Source organism: Salvelinus fontinalis, chromosome 6 (assembly GCF_029448725.1).
Source record: "Salvelinus fontinalis isolate EN_2023a chromosome 6, ASM2944872v1, whole genome shotgun sequence".
NCBI classification, from domain to species: domain Eukaryota; kingdom Metazoa; phylum Chordata; class Actinopteri; order Salmoniformes; family Salmonidae; genus Salvelinus; species Salvelinus fontinalis.
The window spans coordinates 2745796-2763295 of record NC_074670.1 but is presented as its reverse complement, the minus strand read 5'-3'; the positions used below and the strand labels follow the sequence as shown (position 1 = coordinate 2763295).

The window sequence follows — 17500 nt, the reverse complement described above, 5'->3', positions numbered from 1 at the left end:
CCAAACACTCTCGTCCATGTTAAACTCTACTGCCTCCAAACACTCTGGTCCATGTTAAACTCTACTGCCTCCAAACACTCTGGTCCATGTTAAACTCTACTGCCTCAACACTCTGGTCCATGTTAAACTCTACTGCCTCCAAACACCCTGGTCCATGTTAAACTCTACTGCCTCAACACTCTGGTCCATGTTAAACTCTACTGCTTCCAAACACTGGTCCATGTTAAAATCTACTGCCTCCAAACACTCTGGTCCATGTTAAACTCTACTGCCTCAACACTCTGGTCCATGTTAAACTCTACTGTCTCCACACTCTGGTCCATGTTAAACTCTACTGCCTCAACACTCTGGTCCATGTTAAACTCTACTGCCTCCAAACACTCTGGTCCATGTTAAACTCTACTGCCTCCAAACACTCTGGTCCATGTTAAACTCTACTACCTCCAAACAAGAAGAAGAATAACTCTCTGGTACAACATGTGATCAAATGCAAACAGGTGTGATGTGACGCAACATGTGGTGTGATCATACACACTTGAAGTCAATTTAAAATCAGGGGGTTGTAACTAACTCACCACTTGGGCGGGGACCTGGTCCATCTTGGCGGCGGGGGTGCCAGGCCGGGGGTAGAACTGGTTGATGAAGAGGCTGGGGAAGCGATACTCCTTCACTAGGTCACATGTCTCCTGGAAGTCAGCATCCGTCTCCCCTGGGAAACCACAGATGATGTCCGTGGCGATGGTGATACCAGGAACCCTGAGAGAGGGAGGGAGAGGGAGAGAGGGAGGGAGAGAGGGAGGGAGAGAGAGAGGAAGAGAGGGAAGGAGAAGAGATAAAGAGAGGGAGGCAGATAGAGGGAGAGAGAGAGGAGAGGAAGAGAGGTAAGGAGGAAGAGAGACAGAGAGGGAGGGAGAGAGAGAGGAAGAGAGGGAAGGAGAGGGAAGGAGGGAGGGAGGGAGAGAGAGAGGAGAGGAAGAGAGGGAAGGAGGAGAGAGCGAGGCGAGAGAGGGGAGGAGGGAGGAGAGAGGAGAGGAAGAGAGGGAAGGAGGAAGAGCGACAGAGAGGGAGAGAGAGAGAGGAGAGGAAGAGAGGGAAGGAGGAAGGGAGACAGAGAGGGAGAGAGGAGAGGAAGAGAGGGAAGGAGGAAGGGAGACAGAGATGGAGGGAGAGAGAGAGAGGAGAGGAAGAGAGGGAAGGAGGAAGAGCGACAGAGAGGGAGAGAGAGAGAGGAGAGGAAGAGAGGGAAGGAGGAAGAGCGACAGAGAGGGAGAGAGAGAGAGGAGAGGAAGAGAGGGAAGGAGGAAGAGACACAAAATGTTATTTACCCTCATCAATATCTGAATGAAAGCACCGAAACACCTCCAATTGTACCAGGATCATTCAAATTCACAACTTACAAATCACAATACGGATTCAGGGAAAGACGAACAAGAAACTAAAGACATAGTAGAAAAACGTGTCAAGGAAACGTACATTTAACTAACTACAGTATGTTTGATGCAAGTGTGTTGAAGTGTATTGAACATCAACATTGGCCCTGTGATGTCTGTCCACTGTTGCTATGCAGATCTTCTCTGTGGGATAATTCCTGCAACAGGACCCTTATTAGCAGCCTCAATGACAATTGATTATTGGCCGGGTCCGTGATTGAATGAGAACCTCCGCAGAGGACTGGTTCATTGATCCTGGCTTGTATATATTCTGTTATTATTGATCTCTGATTCACAGGTACAAACCCTCTTCAAGGCTACTGAAGACGGTGAGAACAGAGAGAGGTGGAATAGTGGAACAGTAGACAACCTTTCATGTCCAGAGAGAGAGAGAGGTGGAATAGTGGAACAGCAGACACCCTTTCATGTCCAGAGAGAGAGATGTGGAATAGTGGAACAGCAGACACCCTTTCATGTCCAGAGAGAGAGATGTGGAATAGTGGAACAGTAGACAACCTTTCATGTCCAGAGAGAGAGAGGTGGAATAGTGGAACAGCAGACACCCTTTCATGTCCAGAGAGAGAGAGGTGGAATAGTGGAACAGCAGACAACCTTTCATGTCCAGAGAGAGAGAGGTGGAATAGTGGAACAGCAGACAACCTTTCATGTCCAGAGAGAGAGAGGTGGAATAGTGGAACAGCAGACAACCTTTCATGTCCAGAGAGAGAGATGTGGAATAGTGGAACAGCAGACACCCTTTCATGTCCAGAGAGAGAGATGTGGAATAGTGGAACAGTAGACAACCTTTCATGTCCAGAGAGAGAGAGGTGGAATAGTGGAACAGCAGACAACCTTCATGTCCAGAGAGAGAGAGGTGGAATAGTGGGACAGCAGACAACCTTTCATGTCCAGAGAGAGAGAGGTGGAATAGTGGGACAGCAGACAACCTTTCATGTTTCCTGCTGAGACGGTTGAGGTTGGGAGACAAGTATCTGAAATGAACCCTTGAAGTCTGAGGACAGCCTGAGAAACCAAACTCTGCCGACCACAAGAACAAATACCACAGTCTCAGAATAAGAGCTTTAAGATCATAATACATGAGGTAATATGGACAGGAAGGACCTGATCCTAGATCAGCACTTTACTCCTACACCGAGACGCTTGATACACACGGCCCCTGATCCTAACTCTTGATACGGCCCCTGATCCTAACTCTTGAAACGGCCCCTGATCCTAACTCTTGATACACACGGCCCCTGATCCTAACTCTTGATACACACGGCCCCTGATCCTAACTCTTGATACACACGGCCCCTGATCCTAACTCTTGATACATACGGCCCCTGATCCTAACTCTTGATACGGCCCCTGATCCTAACTCTTGATACGGCCCCTGATCCTAACTCTTGATACATACGGCCCCTGATCCTAACTCTTGATATGGCCCCTGATCCTAACTCTTGATACATGCGGCCCCTGATCCTAACTCTTGATACATACGGCCCCTGATCCTAACTCTTGATACATACGGCCCCTGATCCTAACTCTTGATATGGCCCCTGATCCTAACTCTTGATACATGCGGCCCCTGATCCTAACTCTTGAAACATACGGCCCCTGATCCTAACTCTTGATACGGCCCCTGATCCTAACTCTTGATACATACGGCCCCTGATCCTAACTCTTGATACGGCCCCTGATCCTAACTCTTGATACGGCCCCTGATCCTAACTCTTGATACGGCCCCTGATCCTAACTCTTGATACGGCCCCTGATCCTAACTCTTGATATGGCCCCTGATCCTAACTCTTGATACGGCCCCTGATCCTAACTCTTGATACACACGCCCCCTGATCCTAACTCTTGAAACGGCCCCTGATCCTAACTCTTGATACGGCCCCTGATCCTAACTCTTGATACATACGGCCCCTGATCCTAACTCTTGATACATACGGCCCCTGATCCTAACTCTTGATACGGCCCCTGATCCTAACTCTTGATACGGCCCCTGATCCTAGATCAGCACTCCAAGACCATTTTTTGAATCCGTGCTTCTTCCCTCTCTCCTGATGGTAACTCCTCTTCCTGCTGTTGTGGGTTGGAGTCTCCTACGGCATCATTACCATCTCCTCCACCCATCAAATGTGGATCAATGTGCACTTATTGACAGACGTCCATTTCTAATCACATGAAAGTGGATCGTTGTGTTTCCAGGAGAGATAAACCCCCCCCCCGGCCTACTGGCGTCCTACTGACGTCTGCTCGGCCCAGAGTCCTTCACATTCAAGAGGTTCCGCAGGGCTCTGGGGAATCCTTGACCTTTCCCCATCAACCCAAGTGGAGGATTACAACCACGGTCTTACTGTACATTCCTGTTCCCGGACCTTGTTCCCCGGTCATATACAGAGACGGTGGTCCAATATTCATACTAGCCTACAATACATCGCTTCATTCAATAGTATTATGCAAGTGTGGAAGATAAGGGCCATAGACCGTCTTAAGTCGACACAAGCTTGTGTTCAGCTTGAGTCTGTGGGTTTGTGTTGTAGTCAGATGGGTTGTATTGTAGTCAGATGGGTTTGTGTTGTAGTCAGATGGGTTTGTGTTGTAGTCAGATGGGTTTGTATTGTAGTCAGATGGGTTTGTGTTGTAGTCAGATGGGTTTGTGTTGTAGTCAGATGGGTTTGTATTGTAGTCAGATGGGTTTGTGTTGTAGTCAGATGGGTTGTGTTGTAGTCAGATGGGTTGTATTGTAGTCAGATGGGTTTGTATTGTAGTCAGATGGGTTGTATTGTAGTCAGATGGGTTTGTATTGTAGTCAGATGGGTTGTATTGTAGTCAGGTGGGTTTGTGTTGTAGTCAGATGGGTTGTATTGTAGTCAGATGGGTTGTATTGTAGTCAGATGGGTTTGTATTGTAGTCAGATGGGGTTGTGTTGTAGTCAGATGGGTTGTGTGTCTGTATTGTGGTAGAGTAATTTCCATTGTTGTGACGTGTGTGTGTGTGCGTGAGCGTGTGTGTGTGCGCGTGAGCGTGCGTGCATGTGTGTGCGTGTGAGAGTGTGCGTGTGTGACCCCAGAAGGAAGGTGTTGGTAGGGGTTGTATGGTGAACATATGAACCCCAAAACCATTCTCTCTGGCTTACAGAGGGACTGAACCCCAAAACTGTTCTCTCTGGCTAACAGAGGGACTGAACCCCAGAACCATTCTCTCTGGCTTACAGAGGGACTGAACCACAAAAAACGTTCTGTCTGGCTTACAGAGGAACTGAACCCACCAACATATGTAATTACTCTGCTTTACCAAACCATATGGGCAACCTGAAGCTCTAAAAATGGGCTGTTATTATGGGAAGATAAATCTACAATAAGACCTGGACATAGTGGATCATACAGAGATAAAGAAAGACAGAGGAGAGGAAGGAGAGAGAGGGGGTAGAGAGGAGAGAGAGGAGAGTAGAGAGAGGAGAGAAGAGAGGAGCGTAGATAGAGGAGGGTGGAGAGAGGAGGGTAGAGAGAGGAGAGTAGAGAGAGGAGGGTAGAGAGAGGAGGGTAGAGAGAGGAGGGTAGAGAGAGGAGAGGAGAGAGGAAGTAGAGAGGAGAGAGAGGAGAGTAGAGAGAGGAGAGAAGAGAGGAGAGTAGAGAGATGAGGGTGGAGAGAGGAGGATAGAGAGAGGAGAGTAGAGAGAAGAGGGTGGAGAGAGGAGGGTGGAGAGAGGAGGGTAGAGAGAGGAGAGATAGAGGAGAGAGAGAGTAGAGAGATGGGTTAGAGAGAGTAGAGAGAGAGTAGAGAGAGTGGGGAGAGAGAGGGGAGAGAGAGAGGGGAGAGAGAGTAGAGAGAGATGGGAGAGAGAGTAGAGAGAGAGGGGAGAGAGAGAGTAGAGAGAGAGAGTAGAGAGAGGGGAGAGAGAAAGTAGAGAGAGGGGGGAGAGAGAGAGTAGATAGATATGGGAGAGAGAGAGTAGAGAGAGTGGGGAGAGAGAGAGTAGAGAGAGAGGGGAGAGAGAGTAGAGAGTAGAGAGATGGGAGATGGGAGAGAGAGAGGGGAGAGAGAGTAGAGAGAGGGGGGAGAGAGAGGGGGGAGAGAGAGAGTAGAGAGAGAGGGGAGGAGAGTAGAGAGGGGAGAGAGAGAGTAGAGAGAGAGGGGAGAGAGAGAGTAGAGAGAGAGGGGAGAGAGAGTAGAGAGCAGAGAGAGAGAGGGGGTAGAAAAGAGGGAAGACTGAGAGTAGAGAAGATATTTCCCTTTCTTCATCATCATGGGATATTTTGTGTAGATTGATGAGGGAAAAAAACGATGTAATCCATTTTAGAATAAGGCTGTAAGTAACAACATGTGGAAAAAGTCAAGTGGTCTGAACATTTTCCGAAGGCACGATATGTCCTGGACAGACTCATCCAGTCTAATGAATAACTAAGTGAAAATGGTTCCTGGAATAAGATACTGAGATACGGCAAGTGAAATAAATAGTTCCTGGAATAAGATACTGAGATACGGCAAGTTAAATAAATAGTTCCTGGAATAAGATACTGAGATACGGCAGTGAAATAAATAGTTCCTGGAATAAGATACTGAGATACGGCAGTGAAATACATAATTCCTGGAATAAGATACTGAGATATGACAGTATGTGTGTTCCTGTCTCGTCTGTGTCCCTCATTACGGTGACAAAGGAGAAGAGGGCTGTTTGAATGAAGGGCTGGCTTGCATCCTAAATAGAACCCTATAGAGTGCACTACTTTTGAGCAGATCCTTATGGGACCTATATAGGGAATAGGGTCTGTGCCATTTTGGGATGCGGGCATGGGCTGCTCTGATGGAGCTGAAACAGATTGGCAGCAGTGTATTATGAGACACAGTGGCCCCTCCTGTCTATATATCAAGTATAGCTGGATCTATAACTCACCAGGGAGAGAGAGAGAGAAAGAGTGAGAGAGAGAGAGAGAGAGAGAGAAAGAGCGAGATAAAGAGCGAGAGAGAGAGAGAGAGAGAGAGAGAGAGAGAAAGAGAGAGAGATAAAGAGCGAGAGAGAGAGAGAGAGAGAGAGAGAGAGAGAGAGAGTGAGGGAGAGCAAGACAGAAAGAGGGGGAGAGAGAGGGAGATAGAGGGAGGGAGAGAGAGAGAGGAGCGAGAGAAAGAGAAGGAGAGCGAGAGAGAGAGACAGAGAGAGAGAGAGAGAGAGAGAGAGAGAGAGAGAGAGAGAGAGAGAGAGAGAGAGAGAGGGAGAGGGAGAGAGGGAGACAGACAGAGACAGAGACAGAGACAGAGAGAGAGAGAGAGAGAGAGAGAGAGCAGAATTAGGCCGATACCCACTAATTATCAAAATCCAGAAAAGAGACGTTAAATTCTACAACCACCTAAAAGGAAGCGATTCCCAAACCTTCCATAACAAAGCCATCACCTACAGAGAGATGAACCTGGAGAAGAGTCCCCTAAGCAAGCTGGTCCTAGGGCTCTGTTCACAAACACAAACACACCCCACAGAGCCCCAGGACAGCAACACTATTAGACCCAACCAAATCATGAGAAAACAAAAAGATAATTACTTGACACATTGGAAAGAATTAACAAAAACACAGAGCAAACTAGAATGCTATTTGTCCCTAAACAGAGAGTACACAGTGGCAGAATACCTGACCACTGTGACTGACCCAAACTTAAGGAAAGCTTTGACTATGTACAGACTCAGTGAGCATAGCCTTGCTATTGAGAAAGGCCGCCGTAGGCAGACATGGCTCTCAAGAGAAGACAGGCTATGTGCTCACTGTCCACAAAATGAGGTGGAAACTGAGCTGCACTTCCTAACCTCCTGCCCAATGTATGACCATATTAGAGAGACATATTTCCCTCAGATTACACAGTTCCACAAAGAATTCGAAAACAAATCCAATTTTGATAAACTCCCATATCTACTGGGTGAAATTCCACAGTGTGTCATCACAGCAGCAAGATTTGTGACCTGTTGCCACAAGAAAAGGGCAACCAGTGAAGAACAAACACCATTGTAAATACAACCCATATTTATGCCTATTTATTTTAACCTGTGTGCTTTAACCATTCGTACATTGCTACAACACTGTATATATATATAATATGACATTTGTAATGTCTTTATTGTTTTGAAACTTCTGTATGTGTAATGTTTACTGTTAATTTGTATTGTTTGTTTCACTTTTGTGTATTGCTACCTCACTTGCTTTGGCAATGTTAACACATGTTTCCCATGCCAATAAAGCCCCTTGAATTGAATTGAATTGAGAGAGAGAGAGAGAGAGAGAGAGAGAGAGAGAGAGAGAGAGAGAGAGAGAGAGAGAGAGAGAGAGAGAGAGAGAGCAGAGAGAGAGAGAGAGAGAGAGAGAGAGAGAGAGAGAGAGAGAGAGAGAGAGAGAGAGAGAGAGAGAGAGAGAGAGAGAGAGAGAGAGAGAGAGAGAGAGAGAGAGATAGACAGATAAAGAGAGATGACAGAATTGGACCTGGCTACATGTCTGGAATCACACAAAATGGTTCCTCCTGTCTGTATGTCTGTCTGTCTACTCGACCAGGGCATTTTTTGTGCGTCTTTGATGCATTGTTAGCTTGTCAGGCTGATTGCTGAGGCCTTTGGAAATAAGTCGGCCGGCTCAGAAGCTTCCAGAATGCAGCGCTAGTTCAGATGCTATTAGTGGCCATCTCCTTCACTCCCACTGGTTATGCCTTTACTATCTCATACAGAGAGAGGGAGAGAGAGAGAGAGAGAGAGAGAGAGAGAGAGAGAGAGAGAGAGAGAGGGAGAGGGAGAGAGATAGAGAGATAGAGGGATAGAGAGATGGAGAGAGAGCTAGAGAGAGGGGGAGAGAGAGACCACTAGAGAAAGAGGGAGAGAGCTAGAAAGAGAGAGGAGAAGAGAGAAAGAGAGAGGGGAATATAGCTAGAGAGAGAGGGGGAGTGAGAAGAGAGCTAGAGAGAGAGGGGAATATAGCTAGAGAGAGAGGGGGAGTGAGAAGAGAGCTAGAGAGAGAGGGGAATATAGCTAGAGAGAGAGGGGAAGATAGCTAGAGAGAGAGGGTGAGAGAGAAGAGAGCTAGAGAGAGAGGGGAAGATAGCTAGAGAGAGAGGGGAAGATAGCTAGAGAGAGAGGGGAAGATAGCTAGAGAGAGAGGGGGAGAGAGAAGAGAGCTAGAGAGAGAGGGGAAGATAGCTAGAGAGAGAGGGGAAGATAGCTAGAGAGAGAGGGGGAGAGAGAAGAGAGCTAGAGAGAGAGGGGAAGATAGCTAGAGAGAGAGGAGGATAGAGTTAGAGAGAGAGAGTTAGAGAGCTAGAGAGAGAGGGGGAGAGAGACAAGAGCTAGAGAGAGAGGGAGAGAGAGAAGAGCGCTAGAGAGAGAGAGAGAGAGAGAGAGCTAGAGAGAGAGAGAGAAGAGAGCTAGAGAGAGAGCTAGAGAGAGGGGGAAGAGAGCTAGAGAGAGGGGGAAGAGAGCTAGAGAGAGGGGGAAGAGAGCTAGAGAGAGAGAGAGAGAGAGAGAAGAGAGCTATAGAGAGAGAGAGAGAAGAGAGCTAGAGAGAGAGAGAGAGAGAAGAGAGCTAGAGAGAGAGCTAGAGAGAGAGAGAGAGAAGAGAGCTAGAGAGAGGGGGAAGAGAGAGCTACTCTGTGGTGAGCTCAGCTCTACACCCCCACTGTGAATCAGTGTGTATCAGTGAATCAGAGTGAATCAATGAATCAGTGAATCCGAGCGAATCCGTGTGAATCAGTGTGAATCGGAGTGAATCGGTGAATCAGAGTGAAAACAGTGTGAATCAGAGTGAATCAGTGAATCAGTGTGAATCGGTGTGAATCGGAGGGAATCAGTGTGAATCAATGAATCAGTGTGAATCAGAGTGAATACCCCCAACACACATGACTGTCTGTGTAGTCCTGTAACATGGACTTGCCTGGACCTGCAATCAACGTTCATTTGCTGGAGGACCAGCGTTATATGTGGTGGTTTCCATGGTGAAGCTGAGACGGGCCATTTACAGGAAACGGCTTTAAAATCACCATGTTAAAAACAACAAGGTGAAGAGGGGAAACCATAACCCTTTCACTGCTACTATATATGAGGGGAAACCATAACCCTTTCACTGCTACTATATATGAGGAGAAACCATAACCCTTCCACTGCTACTATATATGAGGGGAAACCATAACCCTTTCACTGCTACTATATATGAGGAGAAACCATAACCCTTTCACTGCTACTATATATGAGGGGAAACCATAACCCTTTCACTGCTACTATATATGAGGGGAAACCATAACCCTTTCACTGCTACTATATATGAGGGGAAACCATAACCCTTTCACTGCTACTATGAGGGGAAACCATAACCCTTTCACTGCTACTATATATGAGGGGAAACCATAACCCTTTCACTGCTACTATATATGAGGGGAAACCATAACCCTTTCACTGCTACTATATATGAGGGGAAACCATAACCCTTTCACTGCTACTATATATGAGGAGAAACCATAACCCTTTCACTGCTACTATATATGAGGGGAAACCATAACCCTTTCACTGCTACTATATATGAGGGGAAACCATAACCCTTTCACTGCTACTATATATGAGGGGAAACCATAACCCTTTCACTGCTACTATATATGAGGGGAAACCATAACCCTTTCACTGCTACTATATATGAGGGGAAACCATAACCCTTTCACTGCTACTATATATGAGGGGAAACCATAACCCTTTCACTGCTACTATATATGAGGAGAAACCATAACCCTTTCACTGCTACTATATATGAGGGGAAACCATAACCCTTTCACTGCTACTATATATGAGGAGAAACCATAACCCTTTCACTGCTACTATATATGAGGGGAAACCATAACCCTTCCACTGCTACTATATATGAGGGGAAACCATAACCCTTTCACTGCTACTATATATGAGGAGAAACCATAACCCTTTCACTGCTACTATGAGGGGAAACCATAACCCTTTCACTGCTACTATGAGGGGAAACCATAACCCTTTCACTGCTACTATATATGAGGGGAAACCATAACCCTTTCACTGCTACTATATATGAGGGGAAACCATAACCCTTTCACTGCTACTATATATGAGGGGAAACCATAACCCTTTCACTGCTACTATATATGAGGGGAAACCATAACCCTTTCACTGCTACTATATATGAGGGGAAACCATAACCCTTTCACTGCTACTATATATGAGGGGAAACCATAACCCTTTCACTGCTACTATATATGAGGGGAAACCATAACCCTTTCACTGCTACTATATATGAGGGGAAACCATAACCCTTTCACTGCTACTATATATGAGGGGAAACCATAACCCTTTCACTGCTACTATATATGAGGGGAAACCATAACCCTTTCACTGCTACTATATATGAGGGGAAACCATAACCCTTTCACTGCTACTATATATGAGGGGAAACCATAACCCTTTCACTGCTACTATATATGAGGGGAAACCATAACCCTTTCACTGCTACTATATATGAGGGGAAACCATAACCCTTTCACTGCTACTATATATGAGGGGAAACCATAACCCTTTCACTGCTACTATATATGAGGGGAAACCATAACCCTTTCACTGCTACTATATATGAGGGGAAACCATAACCCTTTCACTGCTACTATATATGAGGGGAAACCATAACCCTTCCACTGCTACTATATATGAGGGGAAACCATAACCCTTCCACTGCTACTGTATATGAGGGAATCTGCCAACAAATGGATGAATGGTTGAATGGCTGAATAAATGAATGAATGAATAAATTAATTTAAATAAATCAACTTTTGTGAGTGTAAGGTTTAATGTTAATTTTTTATTATTTATTTCACTTTAAAATAAAATCTATTTCACTTGCTTTGGCAATGTAAACATGTGTTTCCCATGTCAATAAAACCCTAAAACCCTGAATTGAAAAGAGAGAAGACAAAGGAGAGAGAGAGAGGGGGGAGAGATAGAGAGAGAGGGGGGGTAGAGAGATAGGGGGGAGAGAGAGAGTAGGGGATAGAGAGATAGAGTGGGGGGGATATAGAGAGAGTGGGGAGAGAGAGTGGAGGAAGAGAGAGAGAGTAGGGGGGGGATAGAGAGAGAGAGTGGGGGGGGTAGAGAGATAGGGGGGAGAGAGAGAGTAGGGGGTAGAGAGAGGGAGGAGAGAGAGAGTAGGGGATAGAGAGATAGAGTGGGGGGGATATAGAGAGTGGGGAGAGAGAGTGGAGGAAGAGAGAGAGAGTAGGGGGGATAGAGAGAAATTGGGGGAGAGAGAGTGGGGGAAAGAGGGAGAAGGAGAGAGGGTGGGGTCTAGGTAAATAATGTGACAGAGGCCCGACGAACAAAGCCATCGCTCCACTCCTCACTACCTGGTAGGCAGCCCAGAGATCCTGCTGCTCCTCACCTCATCTGGCAGTTACAGCCGAAGGAACGAGGCGCCTGGGAGACGAAGGAGAAGGAGAGATGCTACTACACCAGGCTGTACGGGGCCTCCTGGCCGCCTGGCCTCCTGCCTGCCCGCAAGGCCAGGAGCCCCAGAACTAGTTATCTAGCTAGCTAATATACACCACACCATCAATCCATCCATACATCCACAGCCCCAGAACTAGTTATCTAGCTAGCTAGTATACACCATCCATCCACAGCCCCAGAACTAGTTATCTAGCTAGCTAGTATACACCATCCATCCACAGCCCCAGAACTAGTTATCTAGCTAGCTAGTATACACCATCCATCCACAGCCCCAGAACTAGTTATCTAGCTAGCTAGTATACACCATCCATCCACAGCCCCAGAACTAGTTATCTAGCTAGCTAATATACACCACACCATCCACAGCCCCAGAACTAGTTATCTAGCTAGCTAGTATACACCATCCATCCACAGCCCCAGAACTAGTTATCTAGCTAGCTAGTATACACCATCCATCCACAGCCCCAGAACTAGTTATCTAGCTAGCTAATATACACCACACCATCAATCCATCCATACATCCACAGCCCCAGAACTAGTTATCTAGCTAGTATGTGACACTGAGAGAAACTGTTTTACTGTAATTATCGACTTACAAAACATTTCAGTCCATAAAACTGTTGGGTAAATTCAACTTAAATCCTGAGAGAAACAGGTTTCAAACGACGACACCACCACCACAGTGTTGAACTTCTCACATCTCAACACACACACACACACACACACACACACACACACACACACACACACACACACACACACACACACACACACACACACAGGCCCATTTCCAAATCAACCCCTAGACCCTAGCTGAGATCTGATTTGACAAGTGTAAGCAATTTGGTGATAGTTTCAACTTGCCCTCTGATAGTCTAGGTGGGAGTTACACCATGTAACTTACACCCATCACATTATCTCAGACCTCCAAAGGTGATTAGGGCATAGGGTCTAGGGCATAGGATCTAGGGCATAGTATCTAGGGCATAGGGTCTAGGGCATAGGGTCTAGGGCATAGGGTCTAGAGCATAGGGTCTAGGTCATAGGGTCTAGGGCATAGAGTCTAGGGCATAGGGTCTAGGTCATAGGGTCTAGGTCATAGGGTCTATGGCATAGGTTCTAGGGTCTAGGTCATAGGGTCTAGGTCATAGGGTCTAGGGCATAGGGTCTAGGTCATAGGGTCTATGGCATAGGGTCTATGGCATAGGGTCTAGGGCATAGGGTCTAGGTCATAGGGTCTATGGCATAGGGTCTAGGTCATAGGGTCTAGGGCATAGGGTCTAGTGCATAGGGTCTAGGGGTCGGTTTGTGATTGGGACAGATTTCCGCGGGGGGGGGGGGGGGGGGGGGGGGGCATTTTGTTTTTGGTGTGTTCACTTTCACACATTTTACACCTATCAGGGCTTACATTTACTCAAGGCCTGCTCTCCACATGGGACCAAATCCCTTTAATTAAAAAACCTGCTGGAAATCAACAAACTCTGAATCAGAAAGGTACGTGTTGAGTTAGAAGATTTATAAAACACTTCATTGTCTTCAGCAGAATTATTCTAATTTCTTTGTTTGCCAAAGCTCAGGGGAAGAAAAATGGTAATATTCCTCCTCTCCTTTCTCTCTGTCTGTCTGTCTCTCTCTCTTTCTCCGCATAACGTCTTGGTCGTCCCTCGTGGTCTTCGGAGGTGAGTATTTACACAACAGATGTAGGGGAGTGGTTGAGATGAGAGACGAAAGGCACCAACAGCGGGACGCGTCCTCTGGGGAACAAAGTGCTGCGGCGAGAGAGACGGACGGGAGGATGTGAAGGAGTAGAGGCATTCTGGGAAGGTAAACATTTACCCAGTCATCTGGTAGGAGAGAGAGAACCAGGAGAGGTAGGAAAGACAGGGGACGCAGCTCACACTACTCACCGCGCCACAGCTGTGAGCTGCATTCTCTCTGCCCCTCTCTCTCTCTGATCAGTGAGACTAGTCTCCTGTCTCTCTCTCTGCTGAGTGAGCCTAGTCTCATGTCTCTCTCTGATCAGTGAGCCTAGTCTCCTGTCTCTCTCTCTGCTCAGTGAGCCTAGTCTCCTGTCTCTCTCTCTGATCAGTGAGACTAGTCTCCTGTCTCTCTCTCTCTCTCTGATCAGTAAGACTAGTCTCCTGTCTCTCTCTCTCTGATCAGTGAGCCTAGTCTCCTGTCTCTCTCTCTCTGATCAGTGAGCCTAGTCTCCTGTCTCTCTCTCTCTCTCTGATCAGTAAGCCTAGTCTCCTGTCTCTCTCTCTCTGATCAGTGAGCCTAGTCTCCTGTCTCTCTCTCTCTGATCAGTGAGCCTAGTCTCCTGTCTCTCTCTCTGCTCAGTGAGCCTAGTCTCCTGTCTCTCTCTCTCTGATCAGTGAGCCTAGTCTCCTGTCTCTCTCTCTCTGATCAGTGAGCCTAGTCTCCTGTCTCTCTCTCTCTGATCAGTGAGCCTAGTCTCCTGTCTCTCTCTCTGATCAGTGAGACTAGTCTCCTGTCTCTCTCTCTGCTCAGTGAGCCTAGTCTCATGTCTCTCTCTGATCAGTGAGACTAGTCTCCTGTCTCTCTCTCTGCTCAGTGAGCCTAGTCTCCTGTCTCTCTCTCTCTGATCAGTGAGCCTAGTCTCTCTCTCTGAACAGTGAGCCTAGTCTCCTGTCTCTCTCTCTCTCTGATCAGTGAGCCTAGTCTCCTGTCTCTCTCTCTGCTCAGTGAGCCTAGTCTCCTGTCTCTCTCTCTCTGATCAGTGAGCCTAGTCTCCTGTCTCTCTCTCTGATCAGTGAGACTAGTCTCCTGTCTCTCTCTGATCAGTGAGCCTAGTCTCCTGTCTCTCTCTGATCAGTGAGCCTAGTCTCCTGTCTCTCTCTCTGCTCAGTGAGCCTAGTCTCCTGTCTCTCTCTCTCTCTGCTCAGTGAGCCTAGTCTCCTGTCTCTCTCTCTCTCTGCTCAGTGAGCCTAGTCTCCTGTCTCTCTCTCTCTCTCTGATCAGTGAGCCTAGTCTCCTCTCTCTCTCTCTCTCTCTGATCAGTGAGCCTAGTCTCCTGTCTCTCTCTCTGCTCAGTGAGCCTAGTCTCCTGTCTCTCTCTCTCTGATCAGTGAGCCTAGTCTCCTGTCTCTCTCTCTCTGATCAGTGAGACTAGTCTCCTGTTTCTCTCTCTGATCAGTGAGCCTAGTCTCCTGTCTCTCTCTCTGCTCAGTGAGCCTAGTCTACTGTCTCTCTCTGATCAGTGAGCCTAGTCTCCTGTCTCTCTCTCTCTGATCAGTGAGCCTAGTCTCCTGTCTCTCTCTCTTCTGATCAGTGAGACTAGTCTCCTGTCTCTCTCTGATCAGTGAGCCTAGTCTCCTGTCTCTCTCTCTCTGATCAGTGAGCCTAGTCTCCTGTCTCTCTCTGATCAGTGAGCCTAGTCTCCTGTCTCTCTCTGATCAGTGAGCCTAGTCCCCTGTCTCTCTCTGATCAGTGAGCCTAGTCTCCTGTCTCTCTCTGATCAGTGAGCCTAGTCTCCTGTCTCTCTCTCTCTGCTCAGTGAGCCTAGTCTCCTGTCTCTCTCTGATCAGTGAGCCTAGTCTCCTGTCTCTCTCTGATCAGTGAGCCTAGTCTCCTGTCTCTCTCTGATCAGTGAGCCTAGTCTCCTGTCTCTCTCTGATCAGTGAGCCTAGTCTCCTGTTTCTCTCTCTGATCAGTGAGCCTAGTCTCCTGTCTCTCTCTGATCAGTGAGCCTAGTCTCCTGTCTCTCTCTGATCAGTGAGCCTAGTCCCCTGTCTCTCTCTGATCAGTGAGCCTAGTCTCCTGTCTCTCTCTGATCAGTGAGCCTAGTCTCCTGTCTCTCTCTCTCTCTGCTCAGTGAGCCTAGTCTCCTGTCTCTCTCTGATCAGTGAGCCTAGTCTCCTGTCTCTCTCTGATCAGTGAGCCTAGTCTCCTGTCTCTCTCTGATCAGTGAGCCTAGTCTCCTGTCTCTCTCTGATCAGTGAGCCTAGTCTCCTGTTTCTCTCTCTGATCAGTGAGACTAGTCTCCTGTTTCTCTCTCTGATCAGTGAGCCTAGTCTCCTGTTTCTCTCTCTGATCAGTGAGCCTAGTCTCCTGTCTCTCTCTCTCTCTGATCAGTGAGCCTAGTCTCCTGTCTCTCTCTCTCTGATCAGTGAGCCTAGTCTCCTGTCTCTCTCTCTCTGATCAGTGAGCCTAGTCTCCTGTCTCTCTCTCTCTGCTCAGTGAGCCTAGTCTCCTCTCTATCTCTGCTCAGTGAGCCTAGTCTCCTGTCTCTCTCTCTCTGATCAGTGAGCCTAGTCTCCTGTCTCTCTCTCTGATCAGTGAGCCTAGTCTCCTGTCTCTCTCTCTCTGATCAGTGAGCCTAGTCTCCTGTTTCTCTCTCTCTCTCTCTCTGATCAGTGAGTAGTCTAGTGCTCCTGTCTCTCTCTCTGATCAGTGAGCTAGTCTCCTGTCTCTCTCTCTGTAGTGGCTAGTCTAGCCGATCAGTGTGCCTGTCTCTGTCTCTGTCTGTGTGTTTGTAGGGTAGTATAGAGAACAGGTGTGTGTGTGTGTGTGTGTGTGTGTGTGTGTGTGTGTGTGTGTGTGTGTGTGTGTGTGTGTGTGTGTGTGTGTGTGTGTGTGTGCGCGTAGGGGTAGTACAGAGAACAGGTGTGTGTAGGATAGTACAGAGAACAGGTGTGTGTGTGTGTGTGTGTAGGGTAGTATAGAGAACAGGTGTGTGTGTGTGTAGGGTAGTATAGAGAACAGGTGTGTGTGTGTGTGTGTGTGTGTGTAGGGTAGTATAGAGAACAGGTGTGTGTGTGTGTGTGTGTGTGTAGTGTGGTGTGTTGGTGTGTGTGTGTGTGTGTGTGTGTGTGTGTGTGTGTGTGTGTGTGTGTGTGTGTGTGTGTGTGTGTGTGGTGTGTAGGGTAGTATAGAGAACAGGTGTGTGTGTGTGTGTGTGTGGTGTGTGTGTGTGTGTGTGTGTGTGTGTGTGTGTGTGTGTGTGTGTGTGTGTGTGTGTGTGTGTGTGTGTGTGTGTGTGTGTGTGTGTGTGTGTGTGTGTAGGGTAGTATAGAGAACAGGTGTGTGTGTGTGTGTGTGTGTGTAGGGTAGTATAGAGAACAGGTGTGTGTGTGTGTGTGTGTGTGTGTGTGTGTGTGTGTAGGGTAGTATAGAGAACAGGTGTGTAGCTGGTGAGAGCTACATTCCGAAGCTTAGGTGGCACCAGAGGGATAGGAGCTAACTCACACACACACACACACACACACACACACACACACACACACACACACACACACACACACACACACACACACACACACACACACACACACACACACACACACACACACACACACACACACACACTGCTGTTGGCATTAGGTGCAGTGAGCCACACAGCGCAGCAGGCTGGTCCATTAGGTGCAGTGAGCCACAGGAGTGACGATGAGTTCACAGCCAAGCAATCTGTTCCAACTCTCGCTCTCTCCGAATAAACACACACATGCTTACTGATTGGACAATGACCTCTCGCTCTCTCCGAATAAACACACACACACTTACTGATTGGACAATGAACGCTCCGATCTGCCAAGAAACACACACCACACTGCACAGTGATACACTGACA

The 17500-nt window shown here is 47.5% G+C and overlaps 1 protein-coding gene across 2 annotated transcripts in view; it reads right to left on the bottom strand.

The window, feature by feature from the left end:
* cdkal1 (CDK5 regulatory subunit associated protein 1-like 1) overlaps positions 1-17500 on the bottom strand; it is an 815078-nt gene that overhangs the window by 230171 nt on the left and 567407 nt on the right. For both annotated transcript variants that reach the window (XR_008759828.1, XM_055924595.1), the window contains exon 11: positions 576-756. Coding sequence is in view for 1 of the 2 variants with exons in the window: in XM_055924595.1 (XP_055780570.1) it covers positions 576-756 (181 nt within the window). In the remaining variant the exon portion in view is untranslated. The remainder of the gene's footprint in view (positions 1-575; positions 757-17500) is intronic.